The sequence below is a fragment of the Notolepis coatsorum genome (assembly GCF_963971535.1).
Source record: "Notolepis coatsorum genome assembly, chromosome: 17".
NCBI lineage: Eukaryota > Metazoa > Chordata > Actinopteri > Aulopiformes > Paralepididae > Notolepis > Notolepis coatsorum.
This window is the reverse complement of record NC_140181.1, coordinates 71,992,092-72,005,007: the sequence shown is the minus strand read 5'-3', so window position 1 is coordinate 72,005,007 and position 12,916 is coordinate 71,992,092. Positions and strand designations below refer to the sequence as shown.

The window sequence follows — 12,916 nt, the reverse complement described above, 5'->3', positions numbered from 1 at the left end:
TGGGCATCCCTCTCAGAGCGTGTTGCGACACGCTCGGGAGGTTCCGTCCTAGGACGGTTACGGCGCTGTCCGTGATACGCCTGCTCGGTATGAGGGCATCTGCTCATTCCGTGGTCCTTCTTGGCCTCCTCTTCACCCCAGGAGGAGGTTACGGAGGTGGTTCTTTTCCAGTATGGAAATAGACCCGGTGAGAGGCAAGTCAGGACAGACAATACGACGTCAGTGTCGTATATCGACAGACAGGGAGGAGTACGCTCCCCCCGTCTGCACCGGGCGGCGGGCGGCTGGCTATGGGCATTCTCCATCTGCGCGTGGGATTCTTTCCCCCATACATCTGTTAGGTCAGTTGTTGGGGCGGGTACGTTGAGGAGCGCAGGTCCTTGATCCTGATTGCGCTGGACCGGGGCGCAGCTGTGTGGTTCCCAGTCCTGGTCCAGCTCTTGGTATCCCGTCATGGCCTGTTTCTTGGTCATCGCGGGCCCTCTCTCAAGCGCACGGGTCTCTGTGTTAGTTCCCTGTGCTGGGCCAGCTGCTGGTGGTTTGGCTGGTGAGAGGGTGAGTCTGGAGAGGATGGATCCTTCTGTGGTTGGTACCATCCGGAACGTGCATGCTCCTTCCACTATCGCGGGTTACGCGGGTAAGTGGCGTATTTTCCAAGAGTGGTGTAAGGCCACCCTCTTGTGAAGCGTTTCCTGCTTGGCGTTGACGCCTTAAGCCGGTGAAACGCTCTTTGGCTCCGAGCTGGGATCTTCAATTGGTCCTCGGTCGGTTGTCCTTGGCCCCGTTTGAGCCTCTTGAGCAAGCGCTGTTGGAACGGCTGTCGTTCGAAGACTGCGTTCTTGCTGGCCATCACCTCCGCTGAAAAGTGTGGGTGTGCTTTGTGCTCTCTCGGTACGGCCAGAGTGCCTGTCTTTTCGTTCCGATAGCGGTGCCACTCTGCGGCCTAATCCAGCCTTCGTGCCTAAAAATATCCGGAGTGCTTCCGCTCCAGGGATATTATGGTTCAGGCGTTTCATCCGCCTCCTCACGCTAGTGAGTTGGAGGCGGGCCTTCACCTGTCATGTCCGGTCCGGGCTTGGGGGTTACCTCAGCCGTACTCAGGGCCTCAGGGCTACCGATCAGCTCTTTGTCTGTTACGGTGGTTCTCGTGCTGGTAAGGCACTATCGAAACAGCGCCTGTCCCATTGGTTGTGCGAGGGCATTGCCCTTTGCTACACGTTGGCCGAGCTGGCTCCCCCTGGGGGCGTCAGGGCGCACTCCACTCGCACGCCGCTCTGCTGGGTGGGGCCTCGGTGGAGGACATCTGTGCTGCAGCTTCATGGTCCTCCCCGGGTCCCTTCGTAAGGTTTTACCTCATGGACATGACCGGGGGTTCTGTCTCCCAGGCGGTTCTGAGGTCTGTGGCCTCTCCTGCTTCCCGTCCTTTGGTGGGGTAGCAGGGGTTTGTTGTGTCACACGTGGTTCCGCCTGTGCTGTGTGTTCAAGGGGTTCTAGTTCCCTCTTGTTCGCACTCGGGTGGAGTTGACTGCGCCCCCTCTTCATTAGGAAGGATGGGGTGACGGGACTCCCCTCCCCCTTGATGTGGGCTTACGGGTCCTCAGGGGGTGCATCTGTCGGGCCTCGCGTCCGCTCTACCCCATATCTCGGTATGGCTTAAGAGCGGGACGCGATGCCAATACGAAATATAACGACAGGTTATGTATATAACCTAGTTATATGAGTACTGGCTAAGCGTCCCGCTCTTAGCGTGCCCTTAGTTCCCTTGGGGAAACCTTTCTTTGGAAACGATTTTTTTCCGAGGAAGAGTGAGTGGTGGCCATGCCCAGTACTAATATAGTACGGCAGTAGGGGCGGGGCCTGGCAGGTGATGGGTGTATTTTGGTTTTGTTCGTTGATGGAGTACAATAGGTACATGAGATGAGGTATATCTCGGTATGGCTTAAGAGCGGGACGCTTAGCCAGTACTCATATAACTAGGTTATATACATAACCTGTCGTTAACAATGTCTCTCACCTTGACTGTAAGCATCTCATCTCTGGGGTCTCGAACCAGGAAGTGAAACGCCTCGTCCCACCGAGGGGATGAAGAACGCTCACAGATCTAGGGGAGAACCGTCAGCAGAACATAGTTAATAACTCATATATCTAGAGGAGAACCGACAGGAGAACATTTTTTTTTTTTTTATCCACTTTTTCTCCCTTTTTTCTATATTTTCCTCCCATCCCAATTTTGTATCATCCAATTCAACCCTCCCCTGTCACGAATGCTGTTTCTTGCCTCCCACAAGCCGGCTGCAATGTGGACTAAGTCATACATAGCACAAGTCCCCTCCGGTACTTGAGGTAACAGCAGTCGCATCTTTTCACCTGCGCAGCTCGATCTCTCAGTGGCGAGGAGTAACACGTGGGAGGCTCACGCTGCCCCCGACACTTCCTGATTCCACTGCGCAGGCGCACCAACCGACCTGTAGGAGTCGCTGTCCACAACGCCCGATCCCCACCCATCAGTTTCCCACCCCCTAATACGGCCAATGTGTATTAGTACGGACGACCAGCTAAACTGAAAGCAAATGTGGAGCGCTGGGCTCGAACAGGCAAGCCCAGCGTCGACAGGAGAACATAGTTAATAACTCTCACAGATCTCGAGGAGAATATAGTTATTAGAGATAGATAGATAGATAGATAGATAGATAGATAGATAGATAGATAGATAGATAGATAGATAGATAGATAGATAGATAGATAGATAGATAGATAGATAGATAGATAGATAGATAGATAGATAGATAGAGATCTTTATTGATAATGAACATACATACAAGTATACATATAGAGGTCCACCATTATCAAAAGGAAGAACGCAAGAAAGCTTACAGCTTATTTCCATTGCGGTCCTTCAGATTTCTGTGAGTAATATGTACTGGTGAGTGTATGCCTGGATGTGTGTAGGTGTATGAGAGTAAGAGTGCATGATACAACATGCACTTGTCAGAGTCTGTGGGTAAAGTGGGGGTGTGCCCACCCCACCACGCAGGGGGGAGGAAAACATAAGGATATAAAATACAGTAAAAAATTAAATGCAATTAATACAAATAAAAAATATACCCCTCAAAACCAAATAAAATACATAAAAAATGTATAAAAACAACTAAGATAAATAAAATATAATTAAACCCAGGTTCTGCTTCTCCTGATCCAGCTCTTTACTTTGTCTTTAAAAGAGGAATAGGGACTTATTAACCTAATGTCTGCTGGTAGCCTATTCCAATCTACTGCCGCCGAGTACAGGAATGAGTTCTGCCCAATGCATCTTTTGCATTTACATTTACATTTACATTTAGCTGACGCTTTTATCCGAAAGATTGGACGGGTTTCAGCTGTCCTAACTGTGGTGGGCAGTTCGTTCCACCATTGTGGGGCAATATGATGACCCTCCCTGAGCTCGGATAGCAAAATGCATTTGACTGGGACTAGATCTGTAGGGCTCCCTCTAGTGCCATGACCATGTACGTCACTGACCTTGGTGAAGTAGTTTCTGAGGTATTTTGGAACAACATTATTTACTATCCTATGTACCATGCTGAGTTTTATTTGGGTTACTCGCTCATCTACTCTGAGCCACTTGAGGCTGTCGAAATGAGACTGTTGTAGGTGAGTCCTGGGATGCAACTGTAAAATGAGTAACTAATTTATTTTGTGCGGTCTGCAGCCTATTCTTCAGTGACACTGTATTTCTGACTCATAGATCTCGAGGAGAATATAGTTAATTACTCTCACAGATCTGGAGGAGAACCAATAGGAGAAAATAGATAATAACTCATAGATCTAGAGGAGAACCAACAGGAGAACATAGATAATAACTAGCATAGATCTAGAGGAGAATAGATAATAACTCATAGATCTAGAGGAGAACCAACAGGAGAACATAGATCATAACTTGCATAGATCTAGAGGAGAACATAGATAATAACTCATAGATCTAGAGGAGAACTAACAGGAGAACATAGATAATAATAACTCATAGATCTAGAGGACAACCAACAGGAGAACATACAGATGTTAATAACTCTCATAGATTTAGAGGAGAACCAACAGCAGATCATAGTTAATAACTCTCATAAATCTAAAGGAGAACCAACAGAGGAACATAGATAATTCTGGCTACATTGTCATTTCCTGTTTCCAGAAGCCCAGATCAGGAGTGATGATGTCATACCTTGGTTCTGTATGATGTGCTTCTGAGGATAATTTCAGCCCCAGCCTTTGGCTCCTTTCCACTCTTCTTCAACTGAGAACATGAGTGCAAAATAGAATTAAAGGGCAATTTAAGGCAATTATTAAAGGCAAAAAAACAATTCCTGTTTGTTTTTTGCATTTGATATTCAGATGGTTCTCTGGCATGATAGTGGTCCAATAGCCAGTAAGTGGAATACATGGTTTAGTCAGTAATCACTACATCAGCTAAATGTAAATGTGAGTGTAGCCACTGCTAATGCTAAATTAAAGGGAGACTGCAATTCGAAACGGGCCCCTACAAATGTCCTAACCTAGTTGTACAGTAAATGACCAAGTAAGGCTTTGTCAGTATTCCAATGTACAGTGTAAAATGTGTGTGTGTCCCCTACCCAACCCCCCCCCCCCCCCACCTCCAATGTACAGCCCTCACCCACCCACCCAACCCCACCCCACCCACCCAACCTCCTCCAATGTACAGTTTCTACGCCAAATGTATATACACTCTTTTTCTGGACACTTTTGTATCACAAACAGTACTGTATTTGCAAATCTGATATGTCATAAATGTATAGATGTAGCAGTACTGTCTATCTGTGTATGTCATGTATGTCATATATGTTATGATGAATTGAAAATGGGGGACCCTGATGTAAACAAGACGAAAGTCTTTCCCTGGTCTGCATCCCCTTAACAATTGTATGTATTGAGCTGTACTGTACTGTACCCATTCTGCAATCTGTTAATAAACTTTTCAATCAATCAATCAATCAATCAATAGGGGCATTCATCACATGTTGCCTAATTCTAGCCAATTCACCTAAAATCCACTTAAATAAACACTTAGTTTCAGTGTAAAGGACATTGATTTAGCTAAATAAATTCTATATTACATGGGGGGGCGGCGGGCATTTAATCGCCAATAATTTAATACATCAATCTTTGTACAGCTGTAGGATCCCACTGCAGTGCTCTGAGCAACACACTGTCACTAACCCTAAATTCCCCACGGCATGAATATCCCCATCACCATAAACTACATACAGAACCCCCAGGGAACCACAACCATGACCTCACCGGCAGGCCGTGCGCACGCTCCACATACACAAACAGCACCGCCACTGATGGTATAACCTTGTTCTGGTAGGACTGCTGGGACTGGTAATACAAGATCTGGAGGAGAGGTACAAAGATAATGTCAGAGAGAGAGAGAGAGAGTTTAAGTTTAAGTTTATTTGGATCCCCATTAGCCACAGCAGTGCTGCTGGGGCTATTCTTCCTGGGGTCCATAACACATAAAATACAGTTACAGACGTATACACTCACAACATTTACATGTCATACAGACAATTAAAACAACAATAAAAACCCTTATACACTCATAACATTTACATGACACACAGACCATTAAAACAACAATAAAAACCCTTATACACTCACAACATTTACATGTCATACAGACAATTAAAACAACAATAAAAACCCTAATCAAATTCATAATACAATATAAAAATACAAAATTATACAATATTTTAATAATATATCCCTATCAGACACATGCCTTTTCATCCATATATACCTATCTCTTTATCAGACACATACATTTTAATTTACGTACACACTATCTATTAGGGAATGTCAATTTCTTTGGTTGAAAATGTTGTTTTACCACGATTTTGAAACGGCATTTACTATTCTCCTGCTTAACATGTCTGGGAAGAGAGTTCCATTCCTGCATACCACGGAACATGACAGTTCGCTTCATTGCATTCGACCTCACTTTTGGAAGTGTAAAACCTCTTGCAGAAGCATGTCTGGTGGAATGGTTGTGTCTGTCAAGACTTATTGATAAATTGTTATATAAAATTGAGGGGATCTTTGTAACAAAAATATTCCTAGTGAATACAAGGAGTGAGCAGAGTAATTTATGTTTGACAAGTAACCAAGTTAAACAACTGTGCATCGCTGCAACATTAGTTCTGTACTCACAGCGAAGCGCTATACGTGCTGCTTTGTTTTGTACCATTTGTAATTTTTTCAGTTTACTCGTCGTTACATTCGACCATACTGCAGGACAATAGTCAAGATTTGACAAAACCAGAGCTTGAATGACCTGTTTGATAGAATTTAGTGGTAACAAATGAGCACATCTTTTAACAACAGAAATCCCTCTTCCCATTTTCACTACTATATTGTTTATATGGTGTGACCATGACAATTTACTGTCTAATGTTACCCCTAGGAGTTTAGTCTCCTGGACTTGATTAATTACCACATCACTTATCAAAAGTTTCAAGACTGGGTTCGTTCTTAGAGTATGGTTTGAACCGAAAATGATGCTACTTGTCTTTGATATGTTTAGAACTAGTTTGTTATTCTTTATCCATTCCATCACTGATTGCAACTCTGCCTTTAGGACCGTATTTAATTCATTGGCTGTTGAGGCTGATGTGTAAATCGTTTGAATCATCCGCATACATAGAAATATAGGACTTATTTAGGACAAGAGGGAGAGAGAGAGAGAGAGAGAGAGAGAGAGAGAGAGAGAGAGAGAGAGAGAGAGAGAGAGAGAGAGAGAGAGAGAGAGAGAGAGAGAGAGAGAGAGAGAGAGAGAGAGAGAGAGAGAGAGAGAGAGAGAGAGAGAGAGAGAGAGAGAGAGAGAGAGAGAGAGAGAGAGAGAGAGAGAGAGAGAGAGATATAACTGACCTGATCCAGTTTGGGTAGTTCTGTGATCTTAGGAAGCCACTCGAGCATCAGATGAACACGGCCTGACTTCACATCATTCAGAGTGTACCACTGTAACAGCCACACAGAGACATCAGTATGGAAACTTCAAAATGCGAGTGATGTGTGAAAATTATTCAGTCTGTGTTGTTCAACACAGTAGGCATATTGACACATACCGTGTCGATGAATTGTGCGCTGATGATGTCTCGTAGGCTGAGCTTGAACCTGCAAAGACTCCATCAAGTCATTCCTTGATTCTTCCCCTCCCACCGATGTATTATCTTTCACTTGGCATGTTGGCATGTTGGCATTAGCATATTGTTGGTAAAGTCATGACTCACCTTCCCAGGAAGTCATCCTGATCAAGATCCTTGTCGAACAGCTCAAACTGGACCTCCTGACCGGGCAGCTGGGTCAAGATCACCTGGGCCACACAGACAAAGTATCCATAATACTTTAAGTATGCATACTAATCTAATGCTATGTTCAGACACTTCAATCAGTTGGATGCATTGTTTTCATTTGTAAGGTCGTTCATTTCAAATGAGAGAATCCATTTCTGCTGCACCACTGTGTTGCGACGTGATACAGGCATTGATTTATCCACCTCCTGCATTGATAAGGCATATATGAACTAAACCGGATGCTATTTTGTCCTGTTATCACTAACTTTCAGTCACATTTTGTTGATGAAAACATGTTATTAGTGAATAGAAGTTAATGGAAATTCATAGACTATTGTCAACGCAAAAGTGTTCTAGGTTGGATACTGACTAATGGACAGCATCAATTTGACTAATTTGACTAAGTCATTTCTGTTGCTGTCTCATCATAAGGGTGATACCCAACGCTAAATTATGATCTGTCCTCAATAACCACATCTGACCAATTAGGAATAACATCACACTTAGCCAATAACCACATTTGACCAATCAGGAATAACATCGCATTTGGTTATTAACCAGATCTCACCAATCAGGAATAACATCACTATTCTGTCAATAACCACATCTGATCAGTTTCAGACTGAGCAATGGGACCAGTGCGTAGAACCCCTTGCATAGTTTGCAGCAATACACAATGAATACATTAACCAAGTGTGTGGAAGCCATGATATCAGATGATGGGATACATTAGATTCCTACTGTAAATAAGTGAATAAGATCTGAAGTGTTCTATGGGATATTTTCTTAACTGAATAAACAAACTGGGAACACTGGGTTCCTGGGGCGATATTTAAAGCCTGAGCTACCTAGAAAGTTACAGTTTCAGCATGTTGTTTATATGTATGTATATTTTCTATACAGAAGAAATATTTCCCAGGCTTACATTTGGTTCACACTGCCTTAACCCTTTCACTACCACACTACAAAGAGTTAATGCTTTCACTACCACACTACAGAAGGTTAACCTTTCACTACCACACTACAGAAGGTTAACCTTTCACTACCACACTACAGAAGGTTAACCTTTCACTACCACACTACAGAAGGTTAACCTTTCACTACCACACTACAGAAGGTTAAAAAAGAGATTTCCTTTTATGAAGACACAAGTTATAAATCCAGCCCCTCCCCTCCCCCACAATGACATTGCAGCAGGCTGATACCTCGTAGAGTTCATTCCAGATGGGGTTGAGGTTCTCTTTGATGGTGTGGCTGCGGTAGGTGACACCCGCCACCTTTATCTTGACGTAGGGGTCACTCTTCCCCTTCACCATGCCCCCCATGAAGTTGTCCTTGGCTATCAGGTTGTGAGCCTCCACCAGATGGATACGTAGCACCCCCTGTGGCGCACCGAGGAAGGACAGGGTAATGTTGGCGATTGTTGAAAGGAGTGAGTGTGTGCGTGTGTGTGTGTGTGTGTGTGTGTGTGTGTGTGTGTGTGTGAGTGCGTGTGCATGAGTGTGTTGCATTTGTCATGCATCTGTTTTGCACCCCCAGTATGTATGCAGATTTCTTCGTGTGTGTGTGTGTGTGCGTGTGTGTTTGTGTGCGTGAGTGTGTTGCATTTGTCATGTATCTGTTTTGCACCCCCAGTATGTATGCAGATTTCTTCGTGTGTGCGTGGAGCGCGCAGGTGTGTGTGATCAGACTCTCACTTCAAGCTTCCTCCGCCTCTACGTGCTCTGCTGTGCTGCAGTGCTGTTGACTATATTTGCATACTGTGAACAACATCCATAATCATGACTTTATACCAGCACCAGTTCCCCTGTCCCTGTGGGCTGTGTATGTATGTACAGTAAGTAACGTGTGGCGTATGTATGTAAGTGACGTGTGATGTATGTATATGTAAGTGACGTGTGACGTATGTATGTAGGTAATGTGTGACGTATGTATGTAGGTAATGTATGTAGGTAACGTGTGATGTATGTATGTAGGTAACGTGTGATGTATGTATGTAAGTGACGTGTGACGTATGTATGTAGGTAACGTGTGATGTATGTATGTAAGTGACGTGTAACGTATGTATGTAGGTAACGTGTGATGTATGTATGTAGGTAACGTGTGATGTATGTATGTAAGTGACGTGTGACGTATGTATGTAGGTAACGTGTGACGTATGTATTTAGGAAGGGCTGAACATTAACACCCGCCAAATGCGGGTAGAATTCGGCAGTGGCGTGTAACTCCGTCACTCTTACCAGCCACTTTGGCGGGTGACCGTGCAGCGTCACCGTTTTAGAGTCGTGTAGTGAAGAGTCTCTCTCTCTCTCAACGCAGTGCGCGCTTACTTGTGTCACGCGTAATGACAGTCTCTCTCTCTCTCTCTCTCTCTCTTTCTCAGCGCAGTGCGCGCTTACTTGCGTCGCGCATAATGACAGTCTGTCTCAAGTAGCCAAACGTTTCAGTGTGTGTGATTTTTGGCTGGTGAAAATACTGAGTGGCTAGTGACTTTGGAAAACCACTAGCCACAGTGGCTGGTGAGCCAAAATGTTAATGTCAAGCCCTGTATGTAGGTAATGTGTGACGTATGTAGGTAACGTGTGAAGTGTAGCATGTAGCGTGCAAAGTGAAAAGTGTACGTACGCGCACACACTCTCCCCAACCTCCTCGTACATGTGACGTATGTGCACACGGTGAATCACTCTTTGTTCGCGGCTGTGCAACCGTGTCAGCGGCACGTGTCCCTACCTCAGTTGCAAAGTCTGGGTCGGGGGTGGTCTGCTGTGGTCGCGTGGGCTGAGGTTTAGCCGATCCACCGACTCCCCCTGGGCCCACCTCTGACATGATGTCATGACCCTGTCCCGACCCTGGAGGATGAGGATGAGGAGACGGGGTTGTGGGAGAGATGTCCTCGTTCAGCCACAACACCTAGGAAACACGGTAGGGGAGAGACGTTTAAGTGTAAGTAAGTTTATGTGAGTGAATGATAGCTATGTCAGCCCAGAGCAGTTGTCTAATGGTGTGTGTGTCTGTGTATATTGTCCAGTATCTGCCGTCTGACGTTGCTTTCTGTACCCTGAAAGTGGACGCTGTAAGCTACTTTGCTATCAGCCTAATTATGTTGTATGAGGTCAACCTGGCAGTCAATTGATTGCATGTAACTGATATTTGATTGATTGATGTCTTTATTGATGCAATAAAACAAGGATTGTGCAATACAATACAAAGAATATTGATCAAAAGGATAAAACACAATAAAGCCCTAGAGCTTGTTTCCATTGTAATCCTTTAAAATAAGTGAAGTGAATGTAAGTGTGCATATGTGAGCATGTGTGTGTGCGGGGAACATAAAACAAGATACAATATGAATGGCTTCATACAAAAAACAATAATTCACATCAATAGAGACCTCACCAAATAACAATGACCCTACAGGGGTTCCAATACTTAAAACCAATATAGGGGACAAAAGAAAAAAAGAAAACAGATTAAGAACCATTTTGCAGCCATTTTTAAGGAGGTCTTAAAGGTAAACCTGGAAGTAAGTAGCTTTATATTTTCAGGTAGTCTGTTCCATAAAATTGCTGCAGAATATAAAAAGGTAAATTTGCCCATTAAAGATAAAAATTTGAAGCGTACAATGTTGGTGGAGCTTCCTCTGGTGGAGTAGCCGTGTACGTCACTGACCTTACGAAAATGAGGTAGCGTGGAGCACGTCAATATCTGACTGCATTCACAGTGTTTACATCCCTTGCTTGTGTTTAATGTATGCAGGCATAAAGAAGTTATTCAAATGTGTATGTGTGTGTGTGTGTGTGTGTGTGTGTGTGTGTGTGTGTGTGTGTGTGTGTGTGTGTGTGTGTGTGTGTGTGTGTGTGTGTGTGTGTGTGTGTGTGTGTGTGTGTGTGAGAGTACTCACATGTGGACATGCGTACACACAGTGAATACATAATACACTTTCAAACCTTTATTTAAACTCGAAAAGCAACTGAGGTTTCCCTAATTTACAGTCATGTCGAGTGTACATACAGAAATAAGCTAAAGAAAAAAGCATATAAAATCACACAGCATATAAAATCATAAGGCGAAGGCAAAAAGTAAGGATAACAAATCAATTAAAACACACAGTGAATGCATAATACACACAGTGAATGTGTAAATATGAATGATAGATAGATGGATGGTGAGTGCGCCACAGACGCACGCCTGTGTTTCGTATGCATCACTCACCCTCAGAACAGCCTTGAGGTAGATGCGACTGGCGAGGCCGGTGTGCCCCTCCAGCTGGAACCACTGATCCATGGTCAGCTCAGGGCTGCTGAGCAGGCGTGCCAGAGGGATGCTCAGACTGCCCAGCGACAGAGCACGGTCGTCGTCCTTCACCTAAAACAACACAGAAGTTATGGGTTAAACACAGCAGGAAAAGTGAAAATCCATATAGTATCAAGTCAACTGATTGATGGCGTAAGACGGGCGTAGTGCGATAGCGCCAACGCCGTACCAAATCTGTCAGCGATTTACACAGTAGAGTTAATCACAGGGCGGGGAAATCAATATGCAGTTTACTGTTGTAATCACCTTCACACCTAGGGAGCACTTGTTTGTGGTAGTTTTACTGCAAGAGAAGTTGGGATAGTACCTGTATATCAATGTCCTGTTTGGTAGTGTGGTGGGAAAATATTATCATGTCATATAGTTCTGTGTTAAAATACATATTCTATAGCCATGACTAGTTAATATAGGTTAACTAGCTACAGCTCAAAGACACTAGGCGACAGTGTTTCTTAAAACAACAGCCAAAAGGGCCAGGAGATAGAGACATCCAAGGTTTTTTTCCTCTCCAGTTCGTGTGTGAAGACATAACAAAGCCATAGACCCATTCTTTGTTTTCATTTTCTCACTAGGGCATTTTTCTTTACCTTTCTTATCATATCTGGGCATCTTATGTAGGTCATGTCAAACTATGTATTTATTGTAAGTCTGACCAAAGCTCTTTCTCACTTTCTGGTCAGACGTTCGTGTGTCTGATTGTAAACTGAGCTCTTTGGCCACAGAAATAAACGATGTTCTATATTTTTATACAAATTGACTCGTCTGAATTTCTACAGTTTCACTGTTTGGCTCATTTGAAAGATTCCACAACAGTAGTTTTACTGCAAGAGAAGTTTGGATAGTACCTGTATATCAATGTCCTGTTTGGTAGTTTTACTGTGAGAGAAGTTTGGATAGTACCTGTATATCAATGTCCTGTTTGGTAGTTTTACTGTGAGAGAAGTTTGGATAGTACCTGTATATCAATGTCCTGTTTGGTAGTTGTACTGTGAGAGAAGTTGGGATAGTACCTCAAGTTTCAAGTTTCTTTATTAGTTGACATACAGAAGTACAGAATACTTTTATACAAAATGCTTCTTTCTGTTACGCTCCAGACTGTGCTAGACAAAAATAGGTAAGTATAAAATAAGTATAGATAAAATAGAAGTCACGTACGTAGGCACAAGTGTTCAGTATGTACATATGTACAATGTTCAATGCAGAGTAGAAGTAACTGAGTTACCATACAATATACTATA

The 12,916-nt window shown here is 43.8% G+C and overlaps 1 protein-coding gene across 1 annotated transcript in view; it reads right to left on the bottom strand.

The window, feature by feature from the left end:
* The window catches only part of esyt1a (extended synaptotagmin-like protein 1a), a 50,633-nt gene that overhangs the window by 17,773 nt on the left and 19,944 nt on the right, over window positions 1-12,916 (bottom strand). Inside the window, exons 16-24 of the mRNA XM_084332843.1 lie at window positions 11,577-11,729; window positions 10,095-10,274; window positions 8,570-8,746; window positions 7,302-7,384; window positions 7,137-7,185; window positions 6,940-7,029; window positions 5,311-5,406; window positions 4,217-4,288; window positions 2,015-2,101 (exon numbers count right to left, since the gene is read on the bottom strand). Of these exons, the coding sequence (XP_084188969.1) occupies window positions 2,015-2,101; window positions 4,217-4,288; window positions 5,311-5,406; window positions 6,940-7,029; window positions 7,137-7,185; window positions 7,302-7,384; window positions 8,570-8,746; window positions 10,095-10,274; window positions 11,577-11,729 (987 nt within the window). The remainder of the gene's footprint in view (window positions 1-2,014; window positions 2,102-4,216; window positions 4,289-5,310; window positions 5,407-6,939; window positions 7,030-7,136; window positions 7,186-7,301; window positions 7,385-8,569; window positions 8,747-10,094; window positions 10,275-11,576; window positions 11,730-12,916) is intronic.